The 25038-nt window shown below is 38.5% G+C and overlaps 2 protein-coding genes across 2 annotated transcripts in view; one reads left to right on the top strand and one right to left on the bottom strand.

The window, feature by feature from the left end:
• Positions 1 to 113: 113 nt before the first annotated feature.
• DRAM2 (DNA-damage regulated autophagy modulator 2) lies at positions 114 to 19551 on the bottom strand. Its single transcript, XM_004689659.2, has 8 exons — positions 19463 to 19551; positions 18357 to 18498; positions 14383 to 14450; positions 12937 to 13076; positions 9209 to 9386; positions 8612 to 8694; positions 7615 to 7707; positions 114 to 7272 (listed from the first exon to the last, which is right to left on the bottom strand). Exons 2-8 carry the CDS (start codon positions 18485 to 18487, stop codon positions 7165 to 7167), a joined length of 801 nt encoding a protein of 266 aa, XP_004689716.1. The 5' UTR covers positions 18488 to 18498; positions 19463 to 19551; the 3' UTR covers positions 114 to 7164.
• Positions 19552 to 24860: 5309 nt separating this feature from the next.
• CEPT1 (choline/ethanolamine phosphotransferase 1) overlaps positions 24861 to 25038 on the top strand; it is a 33863-nt gene continuing 33685 nt past the window's right edge. The window contains exon 1 of the mRNA XM_012730210.1: positions 24861 to 24880. The gene's annotated coding sequence lies outside the window, so the exon portion shown is untranslated. The remainder of the gene's footprint in view (positions 24881 to 25038) is intronic.

The following is a 25038-nucleotide window of genomic DNA, read 5'->3' as shown; positions in this document are numbered from 1 at the left end:
GAAGTACACTGCTGAGGGGAGCAGCGGGCGGGTCAGGAGAGGTCTGCCTCGCCATGTGGATCTCCACTGGGGCAGGCGGAGATCGAATTCCTGTGGAAGTGGCTTAAGCTTCTTTGTGCTGTGCTTTTAACCCCCTGCGCCAGCAGGGGGAGGGCCCTATTAAGACTTTTTTTTTTAACCTAGCCACCTTTCACATTCTGTCTTGAACTCTTGGTAGTCTCACTACTGTGTGTGCATTTAGATAACCAGATGTTCTTTTGGTTTCATGGACTTTTATATTTAGTTCCTTCCCCAGATTCGGAATTCTCCCTCTATTATTCCCACAACACATGTGCTCCTTCTACTTTTTTGGATGTCAATTATCTTTATGCTGTCTTTCCTACTGGAGTCAGGTATTTCTCAAAGTGCTTCTTCCTTAATTTTTCATCTTCCATCAAGGTCCTTTATGTGTTGCAATCTTCAATTTGTTTCTCTGTTCTATTACACTTCTATAGCTTTTCCTTAAGTGCTTGATCTCATTTATTCAACTACTTACATGCTGAAACTTTTGTCATTTAAAGCTTCTATTTTTACCTTCAGTTCATTATTCCTGACCTTATTTTTTCCCTGAATTTTGTTCTCTCTTCAAATAGCTTTTCTGGGTTCTCATATCACATTGACTGGCCTTTTTGAGTATTCTCTTTGAATTTTGGTGGCCCAAGAAAAGGGTAAAGTGTTATATGCTGAATTGTATACCCTTGAAATTCATCATATGTTGAATTTTAATCCCCAATTCCTCAGAATGTGACTTTTTGAAGACCTTTAACAAGTGACTTAGTTAAAATGAGGCCATTAGTGTGGGCCCTAAAATATCTGACTGCTGTCTTTATAAGAAAGTGTGTATACACTAAGGCATTTTAGCATATGCATATGAAGGAAACATGTATGTAAGAAGACACATCAAGAAGATACTCATCTCCAAGGCAAGGATAGATGCTTCAGAAAACCCAAACCTGCTGACATTCCAGAATCAAAAGAAAATACATTTTTTATATTTAAGCTCCCCCATATGTGGTTATTTTGTTATGAAAATCTTAGCAAATGAATATAGTGTAAGTTTCTATGTTAATCTCTATACAAAATCTTGGTTATTTTGTTTTTCTATCAAAAATAATTTCTATAAAATGTTGCAGTTTGCTATTCTATGAAAATTGGTTTAATTTTTCAACCACAAATTAGCTCAATTCTAATTACATTGCCTGCAACTGGTCATTTTGTACACTATATCAATTTCTGTAAGTTTATACAAGTCTCTTGTTAACTTTCTGCTGTTTGGATTTTTCTTTCATAGTCATTTTATTTATGCTTTCGTTTCAAAAAATAGGTTATTTACATTGATCTATCTTGCCAATTTCTACCAAAACCATCAAACTAGTTGTCTTACTTTTTTCTTTAATTGAACTAAAATTAGTATAGATCTTAAATGTTCAGTATGATTTGTCAATTGTATATATGTATTTGTTGTCTACTTCAAAATGGAGAATGTTCACATCATCCTCAGTAAGATCTTTGTATTTGTCAGTTAATGATGCCATAACAAAGAAACAGACTGGTAGTTTAAATAAATTTATGTTTTCAGTTTTGAAGAATTCCAAGCCTAAGATGTTGTCAGGGTTATTTCTTGGGGCCTCTCTCAGCTTATAAATGACCATCTTCCCTCATCCCATCATGTGGTCTTCCCTCTGTATATGGGTATGTCCAAATATCCTCTCCAGACAAGTGCATCAGTCATACCAATTCATCTTATTTTAACTTAATTACCTCTTTAAGGATAGTATCTCCAAATACAGTCATATTCTGAAGTAGTGGGAGTTAGCACTTCAATATATAAATAGGTAGAGGGGAACACAACTCAATACCTAACAGTCCCTCAGCCTCTTTCCATTTGTTCCCCCATTAACTTTCTGGCTTGTATTGCCATAGTTTTGCCTGTTCTTGTGCTTCTAATAGAATTATATAGCATGTCTTTGCAGCTTTCTTAATAGTTTTGTGATCCATATATCTTGTCCATGCCTGTCATTTGTTTTCTTACTGACAAGTAGTTATCCATTTGCATTTAATGAACCTCAATATGTTTATTCATTTTCTTATTGATGGTCTTTCTAAAATTAGTTTTACTTGGACTCTATGAGAAAGACTGCTGGCAAGATTCTTGCTGGTAAGATTCATAGTCTTCTGGTGAATGTTTTTATTTTGTTGGTAAACTTCTGTGAAGACTCTTCAGGATCACCAAGTAGGTATCGGAATCTACCAAACCTTTCTCCAAATTGATTCACCCTCAAGGCAAGAATTCCAGTTTCTCCTGTTCTCATCAGCATCTGCTGCTGTCACTATTTTTGTACTACAGTCAAACTAATGAGTGTATAGTGGCATCTCAAGATGGCTAATATTCTGATGCTTTCATGAGCAACTTGTATAACCGTATTTTCTTTTGTGAAATATGCTTGTCTCTTCTCACTTTAGTAAATTGGATGATCCATTATTTTGTTAAAATTCTTCATATATTCTGTACATCAGTTCCTTGTAAAATACTCATACTGTACACAAACAAGTCTGTAGTTTGCCTATTCAAATTCTTAAGGGCATCTTTTGATAAACAGAAATCTTAAATTTGAAAAAGCCCTTTTTGTAATTTTTCCCTTTGATGTTCCTAAGAAAAGTCTTCTCAAATGTAGATAGCTTACTAGCTTTTCACCTGGAACCATTATGGTTTTGGCTCTTTCCTGAAGGTCTGTGACGCAACTCAAAATGTCTGTACAGGAGTGAGATATTAGGTTCACTGTTTTCCATTTGGATTTTTGGTGTTAGAATAGCATTGCTGAAGTTTTTCCTTTTCTCACTGTATTTTCTTGACTCTAGTTGACAATCACTTCAAATTGTGTGCACTCTGTTCCACTGGTGTATTTACTTATCTTTATGTTAACACTACACTGTCTTCTTTACGGTAACATTATAAAGTAATTATAATGAAATTAGAGTGTTAAATCCATCAACTTTTGCTTTGGCTATTATAGATGCTGTGGATTTCACATTTTAGAATCAGCTTGTCAAGTTCTTCAAAATACCTTGTTGGAATTGTTAGGATGTACTATGGATCCAGAAATCATCAGGAAAATAGTGTGCATCCTGAGTATTCCAATACACATTATACTACCCCATTCATTTTAAAATTCTGTAAATTCTACTGTCATTAGATTTGTTCCTACATATATGATGGTTCATGCTATTGTGCTTTTACATTATTTGTTTTCATCATTTTTATTGACCTTTTATCCTGTGACCTTGCTAAATTCACTTATTAGTCCATAATTAGTTTTGAAATTCTCAAAGCCCATATTTGTAAAACCACACTTTGCCTTTTTCCTAACTTACGGTCCTCAACCTAACTTATGAACTAGGACTCCTACTGGATTGTTGAACACAAGGACTAAGAAAAGCTATCTTTGCCTCATGTCCAATACCAGAGAAAAGGTATTAGTATAAAACCATTAAGTATATTTCTGTTAGGTTTTCGAAGACATTCTTTATCAAATGAGAAGATTCTCCTCCATTTGTTTTACTGGGAATTTTTATCATAAAGCCCACTTGATCATATCATTTTTTTTTAACATTGCTAAATTTCTGTTATCTTCTATCTTAAGTATTCTTGTATTCACGATCTATAAAGGCTATTAGTCTTTGCTCTATTTTTCTCTTATTTGTCAATTTTTGTTACTAGGCTCATGCTGGTCTCCCGGTAAAAGCTGAAGTGTAGGATCCTCCCTTGCTTTTACCCAGTTTCTGGTTTTCGGCAATGTTTCACTTATAGCTGATTTGCTCCAACCTATTCCTGTCTTCATATGGCCTTCTTCTAATACCAGTCAGAGGATTTTAGGGCTCATCTTAACTTAGTATGACCTCACTTTATCTAACTACATCTGCAAACACTCTTTCCAAATATGGCCATATCCTTAAATTGTGGGTGAACAGGACTTCTTGGGGATTACTATTGATACAAGTGGATTAATCTTACCAGCTTTCTATTAACTTCATCATTTACAAACACTTCTGATTTTCATTTTCTGTTAATTCCCAACAACTTTGGGAATACTCACTTTTTCTCAAATCCTTGCTTTTCACTTGTATTCTTGCAATTGCCATCTTCAAGTTTATTGATTGTGATCATATCACAATCCAGAATTTTGCTTTTCAGTTTGCATGTCTCTTGAAATCCTCCATCTCTTTATGACTGTTTTGTACTCTTTTCGTTAGCTCCTTCAGCATTTTTATCATAGTTACCTACCGCTGATAACTGCAACATCTGGACAATCTCTGACTATGCCTCTGATGATTATCTCTGGGTCATTTTTCTGCTGTTTTGCATCACTTGGCTTTTTTTTTCTTCTTGCTGGATATTTTTAGAAAATGGAAGGCATGAAAATAAAGTTACCTTCAGGGAAAAGAGATCCCTTTCTTCAGTATACTTCCAGATTGCAAGGACCAGTGCTAGTCTGTAGTTGAGATGAAATGAGCTTTGCTGCTCCTTTAACTTGATTCACTTCACTCTCTGCTCCAATTATTTTAAGTGCACAGGATTTCCTTTCAGCAGAGATTGGGAATCTTTGTGCTTTTCAGCCGAGCCCTATACTATATTCGAATAGCATTATTTTCTGGTTTCTGAGATATTCTCTCTGCTCTTTGCCATCTTTCTGTGCATGTTGAATTCACACTTTCAAAATACCATGCCTTTGGTGGTACAGTTCACAAATAAGTCGCTTATATTAAGATTCACAATAACCAAAATGATTTTTCCTTTGTCTTAGGTCTACACTATAGCCTTACCTTTCCAATAAATCAGTATATTCTTTTTAAAACTAACATTCTGGCTGGCTAAAAAGAGGTAAGGTATACATCATGGATTTACAAGGACACTAAGAAACCGTTTACTGAGCTTCATTTTAGTCTGTACAAAACACTACAGAACTAAATAAAGCTGTCTTTCACTTTTATAAATTCATTGAGTATGACATAACACTGGTCTATACAGAATACAATCTTAGTAAATAGGTTGGATAAAAATGGAGTTTCTAAATTTTATCTCATTTGCTTTTTAAAATGTGATTAAACAGGGGTCTGTTTGTGCTCCTCCTTCCCCTGTGAGTCTGTCATCTCCTAAAATATCCAATTGGCGAAATGTGGGGAAACAGAGAAGCAGCATTCCTGTTTTTCAAAATCTTAATAGGAAAGTATCAAGTATATCCATGCTACCTACATTTCATTGACTAAGATTCAGTCTCATCTTTATATTTAAGGCAGGGAAATGTAGACTTGTTGACCAAAAGAGACAAACTTTCACTAACAGTTAAGTGTCTCCGTGTGTCAGCTAAGAACCTCTTAAAGCTTAACATTCAACACAAAATTAGTGACTGAATTAAAGAGAAAAGCCTTAGCTCTTTATCCAAACAACTCTATCAGTTAATAAAAGGCATATTTTTGAGTGGGGGTGATTATCTTCTATTTCAGCCTTAAGGTGATGAATACACATCAAAATTTCTATTTATAATCTCTTTGGAACCAACTAATCTTTCCACCTTTGTTCTTTCTAAAAGTTAAGTAATGAATTCAAGAATATATAACTTTTTGTCTTCAAATATTTTAATGTGTTAGCATATATTTCTAAGCTGAATATGCTAAGTATAACATGCAAGTCCACCTTCTTCTCTGTACTGTCTTCACTACACCTTTTCTAATTTGTAAATTTGGATCCTATCAAGTCCTTCTGCCCAGACAGTGATCCTTCTGCTGTTTTCCAGCAGCATGCACCATGACATTCAGAAGTATAATTTTTGAATCTGTTTGGTTCTAGTGACACCAAATCTCAATTAGTGTTTATTAGAATGTTTCCCATGTCCACGATCTCTTGATACACATAAATAGTATTTTATCCCATTTTTACTTATTAGTCCAGATGTTCTCAGAAATGTTATTTATAGAGTCTTACATGTAGTAAGTTATTCATAATTGAGATCTCTGGTTCTACTATGTAAACATTTTCCCTTAAATTGCTCCTCATATTTTTAACTTGTCTTCTTACCACCTTTTATTCTGGTCTATGGAGTTATTTCTTCTAAAAGACCAATCTTAATCTTCTGAGATTCTTTTACAAACCAATTTGTCCTTGGGTACCTGCCAGATCAGTATTTTTTTTTTCTTTTTAACTTCAAACTATCCTTTATCCGCATAGAAGAGAAGCTCGCCAATCATTTTCAAGGCTAGTTTACCAATAATTATAATTTTATGTAAATGAAATCTAAGACACTTTTGACTACAATCTGGAGTGACTTATAGAACATGAATCACATATCCTTTTATTTACAAACCTCTTAGTCTTGGGGACAAATACTAACCCTTGTTTTATGCAAAACATGATTGGAGTAAATTCACCTACAGCTATTTCTCTAATTAGTGATTAAAAACTCACGTTAGATTAAACTGCCTGAAACTATTGCAAGCACATGTAACAGATGAGTTAATGTAGTGTCTAGCCTTATGGCAGGAGTCAAGTCAATACTTACTGAGTCTTATGTGCAAAGCTTAAGCAATGAAAGCAATTATTATGGGCTCAGGTCTGCTTCCCTTCACAAGTGAAGTTCAGGAGGAAAAAAAATTGTGTAACAGCTATATGAAAGTTATTAATATATAAAGCTATTAATTCAGAATGCATTTCTCTCATTTCTAAAGGAACTGGAGCAATGCTGATAACCTGGGGTCCTGAAAAATGTCTCTCATAAAAGTGCTCCAAACAAATATATTTGACCATGATTTACTACACGAAAGCCTACGTTTTGCAGACTGGATGGTGCGCTGCTGGTTGTTTCTCTTACAGAAAGTAGAAAAAACCTAGTGTTGTAATCCTTTGGTATTACCTGAATTAGCAAAAGTACAGGCTTATGTGATACATGTTTTTATGTGGTCCTCTTGATGACATCCTTTACATGGCGTATTGTGCATCTCTTGAATATCACCATTTGTGGTTATTACTGTCAGCCATGAATACTTGGTTGAAGATTTCAGAGCAGAATAAATAACTTTCATGATAGTTTCTCCAATCCCTGAGAATCATAATCATCAGAGTTTATCCTTCTATCATAAATCTCTGGAAAGCAGTCGTGTTTGTTCATTGATAACAGGGCAGGAAGTAGCATCATAGAGTGTTAATCCTTCCAAGTGTGCTTCCACTCGTATAGAAATTTTCTAGAACAAAAAAGAAAATTATACATAGCAGTTGGCTCTGTAAACACAGGTCATATCTTCAATCTGTTCTGTAGCCTACCTTCTGTGATTAGGGGTATAAATCAATTCTGAGTAACACAGATAAGACAGCTGCTTTACTGTCAGTGATAGCCATCGTACCAATAAAATGAGGAATCCAACTTCTCTACTCAGAAGTTTCTTGCTTTTTCCTTGGTTTCCATGAAGGAGCAGTAAAATTAAGCAATGAAGATGGTTTCCATACATGGAGACTTGCTTACAGAAAAGAGTTCTTTGTTAGTCCTCAAGGAAGTTTGACTGCATAAATCTAATGTGTTTTCTTACCTGAAAATCACGGATATAAGTCAGGAAAAAACCAAAGAAGGAGAATGACATAGACCACTCGGCCGCAGTAGTGATTATGTGGAGGGCATAACCCTGAACAGCAATGGAAAAAGGTCATTCTGTAACACTTCATTCATGTGATCTATAATCTCTTGCAAATAAGAAACACAGTTCTATTTAAGTTGACTTCTGATCACCAACTGTTGATTTACTCGACATATCTTGCTAAAGGCAGACAATGAACAGCCTCCTAAGCGATCTAGCTGTCTTAGTTTCTTCTAAAGCAAACAGGACAATTGCAATCAAGGAGTTAGCCTTTCTCAAAAGTTGCAAGATCCATCAAACATCCTTAAAATACCCTTAAAAAAAATTAAGTGAACTGTTCATAGTAAACTTAACACATCTTATACTTTAGTGCACTAATGTACAAATTTTAATCAGGAGAATCTACTAAGTTATTCAATTCATTCATTCTCACAACTATCTATATAAGGGTGCTTCTCTAAAAATAATTCCAATCACAATTAAGTGTTTTGTGAAAATGAATGAACTCATTTTATTATCCATTTAGTATACGTCCCTCTTATTTTCTCAGAATCAAAGATGCTATCTCCACACTTATATCTATTATACTGAACCCCACCAGAGTCCATAATAAACTTCTACACAACATAAAGTGGGAGATACCATCTTTTCAATTCAAAAAACATGCATTCTAATAATAAAAGATCTTAATGTACACTGTATATAATAGTTACATAAAAAGGAGTCAATTTCTGTGAAAACTCATTGTAATTCTCTTTCTGTCTTGAAAATGCCCACAGGTCACCAGTGACAGGATATTTCTACAAAATCCCTGTCTTACTTAGAAAATAATACTAATATATAACTGATTATTCCACCTAAAATTTTCATTGTTAGGATAAAATGAAATATATCAAAACTTGACCCAAATGCACATTCTTAATATAAAACTAAGCTTGACAGACTTTCTTACTTTGTCTTCAGGATTCCAATGGAGTTTCTGTACTATGTCGGTGCCAAAATTGCCACTGTACAACAGTGAGGAGCAAGTCAGCACTATAAAAACAGCCAGTCAAGGAAGAATCTCAGAGAAGACCTACCTGCAAGTTTCAACAAGATTTAAACAAAAATCATCCTGAAGATCCAAAGGGATTACACTGGCTGCCAAGGTCCAAGCCCATTTCCTAAAGGTGTGATGTCAGATGGAAGTTGTGGAACTTAAAAGGTGCATGAAGAATTACCTCGAACTGCTTTGCATAGTCAATCCCTTTGTGCTCAGTAAATCAGCAGTTCTAGCATAAGCTACAGAATAGTCTAAGGGAGGGCTTACCTCATCCTTCATTTTCTTGAAACAAGTATAATCAGACTAAACATTATTTTTAGCTCAGTTATTAAAGGTCTATGTAAAAATTTGAATTTCATGTTTCAAATCATTTAATTTGGGGTTACAAATCCAAAAGTCTCAGCCATAATATGGCAGCAATTTGGCTACCATGTGTCCACAGTGTTCACTTAAATTTTGTGATTCAATTCCTTTCCAGGTGGAGCCACAATTTACAACAAAGGATACTGCTAAATGCACTTACTCCACACCAGACAGACATCAGCAGTCTAACCCAGAAGACTTGCTTGCTGTGAATTTTGGGCTGCATATGGTAGGAAAGGGCAGTCTGAACAAACATATAGAATGAGCCCATCCCAAAGGTGAGCACACTGCCACAGACGTGGACAACAAAAATGGTGGTTTTCTGAGGAGTAGAAAGAAGAAATTAGTAAATAACAGCAGCTCAAAACACATTGCCAACACCCTAGTAGCATAAACCAGAGATTTTAAATAGGACATCGCTAGCAGAAGCACTCTGAGAGTCCACTAATGGATTCTCTTCTCTCTTCTTTCTCATACTCAGACTGTCCTGAGCATGACAGTAAAATTAAATGATCTCACAGGTACTTACTAAAACTATGATAGTAATTCACTTACTCGTCTAATATTCTTATTTGGGAACCTTATATATATCAGGCGCTGTTCTACGGGAACACAACCATTTTATAACTATTTAGTATGTTTTTCAAGGCAAATAAGCACCGTAATAGCAAGAGAATATTTTTTTTTTCCGGCCTGTTTAGTTCTTGTCTTTCTCAGTAAGTTCCTCAATATTTAATAAGACATGTTCATGCTAAGTATGTTAGCTCTAGGAGATACAATTATGAACAGCATCACCGTTCTTAAAATTAATGAGAAAAGTAGATGACTGGATTAAACAGATGTGGCACATATATACAATGGAATATTACTCAGCAACCAGAAAAGAGAAACACATGTCTTTTGCAGCAACTTGGATGGAGCTGGAAAAGATCATGCTTAGTGAGATAAGCCAGAAAGAGAAAGAAAAATACCGGATGGTTCGCTCATAGCAGGAGTATAATGGACCAGATGAGAAAATAATAAAATTAATGAGAAGTATATCAAGTAAAACTTTTTAAATAAACCACAGATATAAAATTATCATCAGTGCTATAGAGAATTAGTTTTACAGAGGAAGAATACTTGAAATAATGTTGGAGCAAACAGGTTTTCCCGAACAAGTAGAGTCTGTACTGAGACCTTAACCATGCCTAAACCTATTTAGGCTTGGCCCCGTAGACAGTCAACAGGAAAGCATGAAATGGAGTTTTATAAAGCTGTCTTATTAAGGAACAAAGAAATGTACAACAGACACATTAACAAAGAGAATGATACAGAACAAGGCAGGAGAGCTAGACAGGAGCCAGATTACATAAGACGTTTGAGTTAATTGAGCAGCTTGGCAGTTTATCAAATTACCCTCTCTTGCACGATTAGATCTCTATTCAAACAACTTTGGACCTGTAGAATTTTACAAAGGGGTACAGTGGAATGTATATTTTCAAAAGATAATTTTGGCTGCAATGTTAAATTAAATGCAAGAATAAATTCAGAGGAACCATTAAGGAGACTGGCAGTAGTTCATCTGAGACATGAAATCTAAATTGGTAAGGAAGATTGGTAAGAAAGAAGTGGAGGTAGAAATGGAGCAGCAGATGCTTTCAAGAATTACTGAAGAGGTGAAACCATCAAGTTCCAACTTTAAAACACAGCGTTAGCCTCTCTTCCAACTCCAGCTATATAGCTGTAAGCCACTGATGGACCAAGCATACAAACCTTTTCCCAAATGAATCCACTACAGTTTGTCTCTGTAAAGGAGAAGAGGAAAAAGGAGTGGGCAATGGACTCTACTGCAAAGACACAGGGAAAGCTTACTTTCACTGGAAGTGCTCGCTATGTGGGTACTGCTAACAGATCTGGCTATAAACAGCAATGCAGCCAACAGGGAGACATGTCGAGACACTCAGCAGATTCATGATTACGTGATCCAGAAAGACTACACTTTCAAGGGTCATTTCTACAGTTCATAACCCACAGAGAAAAAGTAACTTGATTCACAATTACAAGGCAAGAACTCCTGTGGTGAAGGTGAAACAGAATAAAAGCTGATTCGTTAGATATAAACTCTCTTAGCAGTTAAAGGAGAAAAAGGGTAAAAAGGCAGCTTGCATGGATGCTACTGTAGGGATGAACTGTAGCTGGAATTTACTGGTGGCAGCCACTCTGGGATTCATTTTTGCCAGAGAGTGATAAGAGATGCTGTTAAATTGGTCAATCAATCCAGGGACAATGGAGCAAAGAAATACTTTGCATAAATTTAAAAATTCCAAACAAGATATTTTTATCTGAACTACAGAAGATGACAAGGGAAGGCAAGGTCCTACTTATGGCAAAGACAGCCAACTAGCTTCCCACCACAAGTTTTACATTTTTTTATCATATAGCACTGTCCTGGCAGCTGGTACCCAGAGAGACTACCCCCTGGCCCCCACTCCTAGAAATGGCTGTCAGCTGGATGATGTGAGTCACAAAGTACACTGCTGAGGGTAGCAGTGGGCGGGTCAGGAGAGGTCTGCCACGCCATGTGGATCTCCTCGGGGCAGGCAAGATCGAACTCATGCGGAAGTGGCTTTAGCTTCTTAGTGCTGTGCTTTAACCCGCTGAGCCACAAGGGAGGTCCCAGGTGAAGGTTTTTAAGGAGATGCACTATTTTTGCCTTTTCTTTGACTGTTTCAGTCAGGAGGAATACAGCAGGCAACAGGACTTAGGGAACGTCGGAGCCACCAAATGGGCAGCATCTGGGAGTCCCTGTGGGAGGTAAGCCATTTATCTGAAATCCCTGCTCTGCATGCATGGATGTAAAAAGTGAACTTGTGCTGTGTCACAGTCTGTCTCTCTTGCTTATATATACCTGCTTATATATGAGTTAATGTTTGTATGCTGAAATAGTTCTAGATGTTTAAATATGTTGTCAAACAACTAAAGTGAAACTTTAGAGAGCTGGCAGAGAGACTAATGTTTAGGGTACAGCCAATATTGCCAAACACTCATCTGAGAGAATATCAACAGAAAAGAATGTAGAGTTTGCAAATATTTACTGATGATTAATCGCTAATTTAACATGAAGAAGTCCCTGAGGAAAAAGCTGGAAGGGCTACTGGTTTCCCTTAACTCCCTCATATGAGGAATGGTCTGGCACCAAGGAATGCAGATGACCAATGTCAACACTGAAACAGAATATAAAACAGGCAAATGAGTGTAACTTGTTGGGCGTACTAAAAATAAGTTTCAATCTGTACTCTGTCACACTATGTACATCAATTCTCTCTGGCCTTGGAGTAATCTCCAACTAAGAATCTAGTAACTGTTCTGTGAATCCTAAAAAAAGTTAGGATTATTTGTATTTGTTAAAAAGATTATTGAGACCCTCCATGGTGGTGCAGCAGGTTAAAACACTGCACTAAGAAGCTTAAGCCACTTCCACATGAGTTCGATCCCCGCCTGCCCCGGAGGAGATCCACATGGTATGGCAGACCTCTCCTGACCCGCCTGCTGCTTCCCTCAGCAGTGTACTTCGTCGATCTGCCTGTTCTGCTCCCCACTCTGTCCCTGGTGAATCCTCTCACACTCTGCATCTCTGGCCTTACCCCAGTTCTGTACGAATAAATAAATAAATAAATAAATCTTTAAAAAAAAAAAAAGATTATTGAGAAATAGTTATTCTGACTGTGAATGAAGCTGTTTCTAAGAAAAACAAATCAATTTAAAAGACAGCAGGGTCAACTTGTTAAGGTAAAGGAACAGTAACATGTCACTGGATGATTCAGGTTTCCTTTTGTAATGTGCGCATTTATGTCCCTCAGTAAATACCTGTGCTGGCCTAAAATACAGACCTGGAAGTTGGCCACCAAAGTGAGCCCTAGACAGCTCAGCCATCCGATCACAAGGCCAGCCTTGTTTAGTCTGATGATACGATTCTCTTCAGGACTCAGAGCGTGGACTTGCTTGTAGCGGACATAAATGGTAGCAATGCCTGGGAAGAGATCATTGAGAAGCAGCAATGCAATAAATAACCAAGAAAGTGACTAATAAAGGTTTCACAAAGGTCACTGATTTGATTGAAGTTAACCTTTAAACAAAACAAAAAAAAGCTATAGATTGTAAAAAAGTTCAAGGCTGCCTTATGCAGCAACTGACACTGTGTGATTACCTGCGGCATTTGCCTTCCATGGCCCTCATCTTTACAAATACTTAGGTCAAAACATAACAGATAAATTTCGTGTTTTCTGAAAATCATTAGAAATGATTTTGTGTAAACACAAAAAGTTCCACATGATTAGCTTCAAAGTCTAAAATAATTATTTCTAATTATGAGTGAGATGGGCATAAGCAAACAAATGCCATAAGATTATCTGCCTCACTCTTGCATCATTTCATTTCAAATTACTTCAAGTTGGCCCAATCAGATAGAGCAGTCAATGACACAGAAAAGAGGCTCACTTTGCCATCCTTATTAGTGAAGAAAGGACCAAATTTCCCGTCACAAAAATACTATCAAAGAATGCAGAAATATAGAAAACATAATAGAAATCTGCTTTTGTAGACATATTTTCCAAGAGTTGGGTCATAAGATAAACTTGTATATTGAGTCATTTTCCTGACTTCCTTTCTTTCTCTTGTTCAGCCATTTCATATAGGAGAAGGACATGTATAAGTCCTTCCTCTTCAGATCATGGCAATTTTAATCTATCCCACAAGCATAGCCACTAAAACCTATAAACAGGAAAAATGCGATAGTCAAATGGGAAACTGACTCCAAACTGATACCTCACCAAGTGACACTTACAGAAGACTGCGAATGTTTAAAATAATCAAATAATCACAGGTAATGAAAAGGTAGTATTTTAGTACTATTAATAAAAGCTTAGCTCAAAAGGTAAATAAGGAGCAGGAATGTAAAAATTTGGCCCTAGAATACTGTAAAACTTTGGCCCTAGAATACTGTTAAAGTCCTAAAGGACTTCAGCTGGGATTAGTTGTGGTCAAAAAGTCTACAGCTCTTTGTCCTCGACTGGTTCAGGCCTCGAGGAAGCCTTGGCTGTACTTTACAGGTTCTAGTTGGATGAGTCAAATAGGCTTGTAGACATTTTAAGGTTCCCTCCACAATTACACATTTATAGAAATGGGCTTTTCTAAAAGGAGTATATTTGCAATCAACAATTTAGTGATAACATTCCCTCATGCCGAACTAGGAAGTAAAAAAAGCTACATATCAGGGTTTAAAAGAAAAAAAAGGTAATTTAGCTATCAATTTTGATGGTTAAAACCCCATTACTTACATAAAACTGCAGCAACATTTAACATTGCCCCAAACAAGCATTTTTCTGGAGCCACTGTACCAGTGTCACTGAAAGAAAAGAAGAAGGTTTGTCACACCAGAAACACATTTATCTTTCTTACTGGGGACAGAAACAACGGGTTTCTTCAAATCCTGTTTTTTTTCATAAGTCCATGAAGTCAACCCTCAACTAATTTTAGTAGAACACAACAATTGGCACTCGCAATATTAACCTTACTCACTTATTTCTCACATCACTTAAGATTTTTTTTTTATCTAGTGGAAATCAGTATAAACTGATTTTTTAAAATAGAAACTATGCTCAACCTAGCAAGTCTGAGTTGCTGTCGTATCTGTCAGACAGGTGTGTTCATCTGTCTCCCCTAAGTATTTCCTGAATACCACAGGTCCTTCTTGCACAACTCAGTCTTTTGGCATCTGTTGTTGATTCTGCCTGTAATTCAATAAACACCTAATCATTTCCTAATTAGTTAAAAATATTTACCAAGCACTTCCACATGCCAGATCATCTTTTAAGGACATGAATAGTGTGGTGCGTGAGACAAGTCCTTGCCTTCCTGTAGCTTCTAGTCAAGACCCGTTTTGAGCACTGGTCACCCCTCAGCAGAGCACTGACTCACAGCCTCCTGTCCTGGCCCCTGTCAGAATCACTTACTGTTCTGCACTGTAATAACCTGCTTCTACAGCTCTTTCAGGCTAATGTGGATAAAGAGATGCAGATTCAGCCCAGCATCTGCTAATGGAATCATGGGTGGGTTATTTCCCTAAGACTGTTTCCTCCTCTGCAACTTGAAGCTGTTCCTTCTCTTCCAGTCTCACTGGATCAATGTGATGAAATAAAACATGTGCTGAAGTGAATGAAGTAATTAGCATGGGCGACACCCAGCACGTGCTCGTTCATTTCCCTCTCCTGAAACTACTATGAAAACTAAAAGGAGGGAGTTTTTGACCTTCGACTGAAGTACTATGGAAAGAGATGAAGCTCTCAACTAAGCTAACATAACAAGAACAGGCCTGCATGTCTTGTGAGAAATCTCTTGGTTTGGTGGACACTCGGAGTAAACGGGACATTCAAGCAAACAGGCACTGAGAGGTGGCTCCTCCTGGTCCTCAAATATATCTTCGATATGGAAGATGTGGTTCCTCAGCTCATCTTCTGGGAGTGGGCCTTACTGGGTTTTGTCATTACTCCTGCTACCTTTCAAGTTTTCTACAGTGCAGTGGGTTTCCTCATGATTAGATTTAAAAAACACCACTTTAACAGACATAATCCAAAAGATGCTCCTATTTAGGATAATGCTGTCAGTCCACAAAGCACACACTTTCCAGCAGGCTGGCTCTGAGTGTGCCTGCTCCAGTAAGGACAGGTCAAACGGCCCACACCCACCACCATATAAACAGAGCGCTTCAACTCAGGGGTCACCACGCTGTTCTGATCACACACTATGAAAAGGTCTCACCATACAACCTCAAAACAGATGCAATCATATTTTATTCTAAAAAGTATATTTCTAAAAAGTATAAAAATTGAGATTTACAGCTACACAGAGATGTTCTTACCACACATTCACATACCCCGCGGCTCCTCTCACACAGTCAACTTGGCTGTATTGGCTTAGCCAGTGCAGCACCAACTAAGAGGACCCCTGAAACAGAACTGCACTGTTATGCAGTTGTCTTTGAGTGAGCTTCCATCTGGTTATGTCCTCTGGAGCAGGCCTATGAGCTAAGAGGAAGCTTGCAAATACCTCGTTTAACTTAATCATTTTCCCAGATGAAGGAAATGAGCCTTAGAAAAAGGTGAGAAAAAACAGTACCACTGAGATTAAATATATTACAGTGTTGGAGAAAGATCCCAGAATAATACTAAGCTCATTAGCAGGAAAGTAAGGCAGAGGACAGGAACAGAAACGGACCAGTTTTGAGCACTATCAGAAAGTCACATACAGAACCAAGAGAGAACTGAAACTCTGAATAAGAACTCAATGGCCTCTTAAATTATTAAAAACTCTTTAAAACGTAAGCACAGAAGTTCTCTGAAGGGGAAATAAAAAGGCTGAAGTACCCTTGCGAATCTCTTTAGTAGCCTCTCGGAGCTACTGAAAAATGAACTGGCTCCTTGAGCTACATGTTGATTTAGCACGCTGCTGAACAGTGAGACTATTCATTATGGTATTCCTAGAATTAACACCTTAAATTCTAAACTACCTTTGGATTCTGTAAATCTTGCTAAAAGTTTTTATATTCTTTGTGTCACACTACAGCAAATGGAGACGGATGGAGGAGAGTGTAATGCTCTGAACTTAACATTTCCAAAAGAGAAATTTAACTTCCTAGTTTATCATCCTTTAAAAGTTTACAATGTCCTGTGTTGGAAAGGTTATTTTTTAGAAGGTAAGCAAGCAAATAAATGAGACAACTATAACAATTTTTACTTTTTTAAATAGTATCATTTGCCATCTCCATGGAGAAATGTTTTAAAGGCATGATATAGGGCCTCCCTGGTGGCACAAGGTGTTAAGTCTCACCACTATGAAGCTATCTGCAGCCACCACAGCATGAGTTCGATCCCCAGCCAGGGAGCTGACCCACATGGTCCAGCAAAACTCTGTCTAGCCCACTGCTCCCCTTAGCAGTATATTGCAGCCAATCCGCCCAGTTTGCTCCCCACTCTGTCTATGGTGATTCCTCTTACCCCAACACTCCAGCTCTTGAATACATAAATAAGTAAATCTTTAAGGGGGAAAAAAAAAGCATCATATACAAGCAGAACCTTTTTTTTTTAGTTTGATCATATCCAGTCTGAAACCGACAGAGTTAGGTTAGAACACTGGTATTTCAATAATTACTTTCTCTTTATTCCCTCCCTATTTAATTCTTTTTAAACTTTTATATAAAAGTTGCAGTAACTATTCATGATTGGAATTTTTTCATATTCCTGTGTGCCCAAAACTGATATAATACCTTTAGAGTATTACACAGGGATAGTTGACAGAGTCGAAAATTGCTGATGCATTATACCCATCTGTCAATCCACCTCTGGGAATCTACCGAGTCTACATATCAGCACAAGTGTGTAAAGTCATTCACTACAGAGTCATCATTCAGCACTGGAAAGGAAAAGCAAACAAGCAATATGTTTAGTGACAAGGTTTATCACTTTTTATAAATGAAGCAGACAAAATCAAAATTCCCCCTCCCTCCCAAAACACTGAAAGCAAGAAGCAAGGAGGGAAAGAAAAGAGTTTCATACACACAGGATGACAAACCAAACCAAATACTGGAGTGAACCAAACCATGAGTCACCTCCAGGAGAGGGGCCAGGAGCTGACGTGGGCTGGAAGAAAGTTTCACTTTCTATTTTTCTAACACTCTAGGAGTGTTTAAAGTCTTATAAGCACAACTGCCTTTATAACTTTTTTTTAAGAAGGCTATAGGTGTAGAACACAGTGGAGTAGCTATACTTACACATTATTAGTAATTTTGAAATCTCAATATTACCAATAAATTTGATAATGTGACAGGAAGATCTAGACAAGTCACCAAGAGTAAGAGCATAGTCTTTAGCATGAAACTAAATGACCAAATGAATCTTGGACCCATCACTTTTGCTGCCACTGAAAAAGTTCAATCTCTCGATCTCATTTCTACTTCAGATTATTTAAGGCCTGTGGAATGCTTAGCACATGACCTTGTACACAGTAAGCAGATCAGTAAGATTCTCATTACCTTTTATTATCATTATTGTTGTTTGTAGATGTTTTGAACTTTAAGGAGAGGATAATTTCAACGCTGTCCTCTGAGACCTCAAATACTGATTCGGAAGACAAGGCACTCCATAATGCCAAGGATAAAATTTGAATTTAAAACTGTTAACATTAAAAGTTGGCTTCAATGTTAAAATATGAATAAGACATAAAGACTGTGTCCCATAAAAGAAGACATCGCACTGACCTGATATAAGGCAAAGCAGGATCAACGTGGTGGAGGACAACGGCAGTGATGTAAGAAAACATGAAAGCAGCAGCCGTCCAGATTACAAGGGCTGAAGGGAGGAAACTGAGGCCTTGCTGAAACCACCACATCTCAAACAGGTCTTCTGAAGCAGAAAAAGATAACTTAAAAACATTTCTTCACAGAGGCTCACCCATTCTACTTTAGCCACAGCCACAACCTTCTACTGATCGCCAAGTTTCAGAAATCATCCCACACAGCATCGACTTCCCTTCTCACTAAGTGGAACCAAAACTCGCTAACTTGCCACAGTCAGAACTCTTTCTTCCTCATCTTCCCACACATAGTCAAGTACCAAGCACTGTGTATTCCACCTCCTAAACTTCCTTCACATCCACCCGCCTGCCCATTGTCCCGGCACTGCCTACCGGAACCACCACCACCTCATGGCCACGTTGTGATTACAGCCTTCCAAATGGCCTGCCTCTCCTCTGGACCACAGCCAATCCAGACTCCACTCTAAACCAGAGTGACCCTCCTGGCTCTAAAATAACTATCTGACTGCTAGTACCTATGAAGACTCCCCTATGCTCTAACAAGTTGTCTTCCTGCTTCACACAGTCTATAAGGTCCTTGCATCGTCTAGTCTCTGCTGATCTTTCTATGTTCATCCCTGGCCGTTCTGTTCCTAATTCTTGGCTCTAGGTAGCGGCCTCTTTATCATTATAAGAGCAAACACAGTGCTTATATCCTGTCAGCAATGTTACTAAGCACCCTGAGTATGTGATTTCATTTACTCCTCTGAAGAGAATTACGGAGGGTAAAAAACAGCCCAAGGTCATAGGGCTGGAACTGGGAGAAAGGACTCCCAGTCGGCAGTGCCACCCTAGCCAAACCAGTGTGTCATGCTGTCTTGCCCACCTTCGTCCTTCAGGCACACTGCTCTGTGCGAGGGCTAGACTACAGCTAACCCCACCCCTCCTCCGCCCCACTTCCACCAGCCAGCCCCTCACATTTCAAGTCCCAACTTTGGTTTCAGCGGAGTGCCCAGCTTTGAGGCCTCGCTTCCGCAGCCAAGGCATTCATCACACTTAACTGTTACTTACTTGTTCAGTTTTACTTCCTTCCTGGACTTCAAGTTCTGTGAAGCAGGCAGGAACCAACTGTCTTGTTCACCATTACATATCCAGCTCCTACATGAGGGGGGCAAGAAAAAGGGCCTAAATACACATATACACCCCACACATCACCACTCTGCTCCTTACTGTTCGGACTGAGGACAATAATGACTCGCAATCATTTCACAATAATGCAAATTAAAAAACATCCATGTTCATCCACTTAATTTTTTAGGATAGAGAAATACTTTCAAATTATAAGAAATTTGTTCCTATGAAAATCATATTTGGCAGAGACATTCCTCTCATAGGAAAGACTGATGTATTTCCCAAGAACTTTGTAAAATCTCCCAACTCTTACCTCCACAAGCCTCCCATGCGCTCCGCTTCCTTAGCTCAGACTGACCTTCCAAACAGTAAATCTCAGCAATTTCTGACTTGTGCATGTCATTATTTTTCATCAGCTGACTTGTTGCTAAATATGTACATTCAAATCTTGCTAAATAAGCTTCTCCTTAGTTCCTATAGTCACCATTATAGGCTTGTTTAAGTAACTTCCTGCCTGAGTTGTCAACAATCTCTTCTTTCTGTCCATTTTCTTTGGTCAGTCTACAACATCCCATCAACACTTTTTTCTTCTTCCATTTAGTTGATCATGACAATTCCTTGCCAAACTCCTGATCATTCTGACTTTTAATGAATTTTCAATTATTTTAAAATCTTTAACTTTTCATCTTTCATCTCTTTAAACATGACTAATTTGTTTCTGAGAATCCAACCTAAAGTCTTCTAGTTCCCCATGTACATCCTGTTGACACCTGCAGATGTGTTTCATGGTTTCTGACTGTGGCCTCATATTTACATGATCTTAATCCATTAGCGTCCTAAAAGGCTTGGTCAACGGCTCATCGTTTTCGGGAGAGTCTGTTTATTTTGGTCAGGCACTCTGGCACGCAAACAACCTGGGCAAACTTTTATTTCTTAGTTTGTAGGATTTTTTAACAATAAAAATAAGAGAAGTAAATTTGAAGCTTCACTCTCAAAACGATGGTAGATCCTAGAGTACAAGCCCCCAGGTGCTATCTAATTCCCCTGCATGGAGCTGTGGTGAAAATGAACAAATTTCTTTGTGATCTCCATTTCCCAGGAGAGAGGTGTTTTTCTTTTCTTTTTTCCTAGCCTAAGTGTATAGATTTTTTTTTTTGAGGGCCTTGGTTTAATTGCAGGGCAGTGTTTCTCCAAGGCCATGAGTTGTACAAATTCAAGTGGAAATTACCTGAATTTTATTTTTTATGAAAAAATCATCCCCTGAAACACAGGCCTCATTTATACAAACTACCATGTGGATGGTGTGTCCTGATTGTGCTCCGAGAGGTCAAAGGGCACAAACTCTGCCACTGTTACACTGGGTGGTCAGCAGGAGCAGCCTAGCTAGCATCTGCCCCTAATTATGCTTTATTCCTGGGGAGATGCAGGGAACTGGTGTCATTTTCCCCATCACCACTTACATACAATGCTTTGGACTACACCTCCCAGCAGGTTATGAACCAAACTTCCTGAATGGGGGGGCAAGCTGCGAAAAAGCAAGGTGGGCAAAAAGAAGGTGTGGAGAGACACCTGGAAGAGACAGCCAGGTGAGGTAAGTGAAGAGAGGCTGCTCCTGGATCTTGGCAGGGATAGTGGCAGCCGTTATCTTGACTTGAGGTGAATTATGTGGTGATTATGCGTCCTCCTCCTGCCCCAGCTCTCTGGGACTGCCTGGCCCTTGCCTGGTGATTCCCAGCCAGAGGGTACCTGAGACCTCTGGCAAGCTTTTGGGCCTCAGTGGCCCTACTTCAGGCTGGGCCCGTTTTGTGGGGCATTTTTCTGTAAGGGGCTGGGTAATTTGGGAAATTTTGTTGGGATATTATTTGGAATCCTCTCCCTCCCGACCCTCCCCCAGCGCACGCTGCACACCAATTCTATTAAACATAGTTCACACTAAGAGTGTGCTTCCTTTGCCCTTGGATGTGCTGGTGGCCAGACCATTTTACAGTATGCAATTCCTAACGGGTGGGTGTGGGGTCCCGGGGTACCCCATAGTCATGCACTAGCAGTTCTATCGGCCAAATGCCCAAAGGAAGACACACTGCCACTTTACTACTCTAACATCAGATTTCACTGACTTTCAAACTTGGAGATCTTCCTGTCTTTCCTACTACGCAAGACTTGCAATATATGTAAGAGACCAAGATATTCAGCTTTTAGCTGTTTTGGTAAAAGGGATTTTTAAAACATTTTGTCCATTCCATTGCAAAAGACTGGCCTCCCTCCCTTTAATTGTTTCAGCTTGACTAAATCTTTCCTATTTCTTCAAAACAAGCTCAAATATCACCCTCCATTCACAGCTTGCCCTAATCCCTTTCCATCACGCATTAAGTATCCCTTCCTCTGAGAACACTTCAATTGTACATCTCTTACAGCTTATTACCTTCTGCCTGCATAAAAATTTAAGAGGGTGTCTTAAGTGGTTAAAATCCTTGATGAGCGAGTACACTTCTCGACCTCAGCATAGCACAGGGCCTTATTCAGAATGATCAGTCAATAAATATTTTTGAATGAAATAATCAAAACCAAATCCTCTTAAACATCAAAAAGGTGCATGATTTTTCTATTTCAGTTAATAGTCACCATCATTTCTCCAGGTTATCTAATTCTTACACCTCAGCGTACACGTAGGTTCTCTCTTCCGTAGCCCCCACGTTGTCACCAAGTGGCACAAGCCTGTCTCCAGTCATTTGCAACTGTTCTTCCTCTTAGGTCCCACTATAACCACTTATCTGCTTTTGTCAATTTATTCATTATACACCACAAATTAACATTCCTAAAATATATTTTTTAAAGATTATTTTATGCTTACAGAACTGGGGTACAGGCCAGAGGTGCAGGGGTGAGGAGAGGACTAACCAGAGACAGAGTGGGGAGCAGAACAGGCAGATCTACTGAAATGCACTGCTGAGGGGAGCAGTGGGTGGGTCAGGAGAGGTCTGCTTCACCATGTGGGTCAGCTCCCTGGTGGGTGGGTCAGCTCTCTGGTGGGGTGCTGCAGTGGCTTTGGAGAGCTTCATAATTTACTGTGCCTTAACCCTAAAATATTATTTTGCTCAAAAAACTGTAAAGCTATGAGAAGTTGGACAAGCTTCAGGCACTTATCTGAAGTAGTTTCTCCTTTGAAAAGCAATAATGACACCTACAAATGCTACACTGTATGCTACAGGAGCCATAGTGACATATGGCTATTTAAATAAAAATTTTAACTGATTAAAATGAAATAAAATTTAAAATTTTGGTTCCTCAGTTGTCCTAGCCATATTTCAAATGTTCAAAAGCCAGAGGATTGTAGTTACTATCATATAGTAGAAAAAGAATGTTTCCAGTATTGTGGAAAACTTCTACTGGACTGTGCTTGACAGTTATCGCAGTGACTACACTGACGTCTGGGAGTTAAAGCATCTAACACTTTGCTGGTGTGTAATAAATGTTACAATGGTTTTGGGGATTAACTGTTAGGTGATGTAAAATAACACCCATTTTGTAGATGCTCATTCATAAACCAAATAACATATATTTGCACAGGTGATCAATAATGTTCCTTTTTTTAGAATGTAAAAGACCAATGACTAGTTTTACAAGTTCACAAAATATCAGTCTTCCTATCTGTCCAAATTTACACCTTTTGTAAACCCTGATATCCACAAAGAAAATGAGGTTACTGCAATACACCTGTTCATAAACATGCAGAATTTCAAATCAAAATACCAATATTACACAAGGGTAGTATATTATGCTCTAGCATTATTAACAGGTTATTTTATTTAAAGAGCTAAAACACAACCTAAACTTGGTGTTTTCTAAAGATGTTGTACCATCTGAAATTAGAAATATTTTAAGTCAAGATGTAGATTTTCTTATACTCTCTCACTAGATACCTTTCACTGACCTCAAAAAGAATAAAAGAACAGTTTCCTTTTATAGAAGACCAAAAGAAGGAAGAAAAAAAATCTCAGGAAAGAATAATAGCTTATTATCAAGCAAAATAATGGTTTAATGGTTTCACTAGTCTGTGTGAGGAAGAACACAATTGAGAGATCAGATTTATTTAAATGCAAAGCGTAGCTTCACCACCTCCATATTTTTCAGGCAAGCTACTGCTCTGAGTTGCAGTATTATGATTTGCAAAGTGCCCATTTCAAACAGTTGTTTCTTAGAGTACAACGGAATAAGCAAACAATATTATAAAAGCTGATGTATTGATTCTATACAACTATGACCTTGGAAAGCTGGAAGCATGCTGGCTAACTGCCAAGCAAGCAAAATTGAATTTTAATAGTTAATAATTTAAGATACCTTTCAAAATACTTGACAATATTCAGGAATTACCTTCACACATTAGCAAGAGTGTTTTTAAAAAATGTTCCTGCATCTTAGAACTATCTTCTCTGCTTTCTTTGAAGATCCATGAACCAGAATGTAGTTATGATTTTTAAAATTCAAAAATGGTTTAAATGCTACTGGTAATAAGATGAATTCCTTACCCTGTCTCCACTAAGAGGTGACTAAGAAACAAGAGAAAATAAATTGGGCCTCCAATGGTGGCACTTAAGTCTCAGCACCATGAAGCTGTCGACAGCTGCTGCAGCGCCAGGTTCGATCCCGGCCAGGATTCTGAACCACATGGCGCAGCAACCTGTCTAGCCTGCTGCCCCCCTCAATACAGCAGTGTATTTCAGTGGGTCTGTCTGTTCTGCTCCCCACTGTGTCTCTGCTGAATCCTCTCACACATGCCACCTCCTCCCCTCCCGGACTATACCCCATTTCTTATATATATAAATAAAAACAAAAAATAAATGTTAAAAAAAGAAGTAAATTCTGGGTATTCCAAATGAAGAGAAAAAGTCGACACACAGTGAATCAAAGCAGAGTATAAGAGAAAAATAATTGTTTTCCTAACCTCTAACTTGGTCTGACAAATGTACTAGCCCGGTAATGCTTATATCTGAAAAAGTGTAGCGTTAGCTTAAATAGCTTTTAAAGAAGCTTGATTAAATGACAGGGTATTGGGATGGGGGGGGGGATAAATCTGAATATACAAGGCAAATTACAGTGCGGCATTTGGATACTGCATTAAAAAGTAAATTTGGAGACAAGCCACCAAAATCGCTGCTGGGGTGTTTCCTGCGATTTGCAAATGTATCCTCATGTAGAGCAAGGTCTTGCGGATACAAGAGCACTAGCCATTTCCCCTGGGGTGCGGGGCCCTCCCACGCACGTGAGGGCTGCTAGCATAGACCAGACGGTGTAAACACAAGGTCACAGGATTCTCAACCTGAAACCTTCCACCAGCCACCCGGGAATCTGAGCCCTCGGGTAACAACCGGCACGCACACTCCACCGCAGTTTCTGCGGGCCTAGGGCAAAGGTTCTTGGCGACCCCTTGAGAGAAACCGGGGGAGCCCTGCCCGCCAGCAGGGGCTGCGCACCCGATCCCCTCCGCCAGGGGCGGGGCCTGCGCGGCGGGGCGGGGC

The sequence above is a fragment of the Condylura cristata genome, unplaced genomic scaffold (assembly GCF_000260355.1).
Source record: "Condylura cristata isolate star-nosed mole 26May11 unplaced genomic scaffold, ConCri1.0 scaffold00026, whole genome shotgun sequence".
NCBI classification, from domain to species: domain Eukaryota; kingdom Metazoa; phylum Chordata; class Mammalia; order Eulipotyphla; family Talpidae; genus Condylura; species Condylura cristata.
Note: the sequence above shows the minus strand (reverse complement) of the source record. Positions and strands in the feature narration are given on the sequence as shown.

Coding starts and splice junctions, on each gene's coding strand:
- DRAM2 (XM_004689659.2), bottom strand. CDS start 18,487: ATGTGGTGGTTTCAGCAAGGCCTCAGTTTCCTCCCTTCAGCCCTTGTA. Junction 8,695..9,208: donor TGGAGTAAGTGCATTTAGCA/GTATCCTTTGTT, acceptor CTGTTTTTATAG/TGCTGACTTGCTCCTCACTG. Junction 7,708..8,611: donor ATTGGAATCCTGAAGACAAA/GTAAGAAAGTCT, acceptor ATTGCTGTTCAG/GGTTATGCCCTCCACATAAT.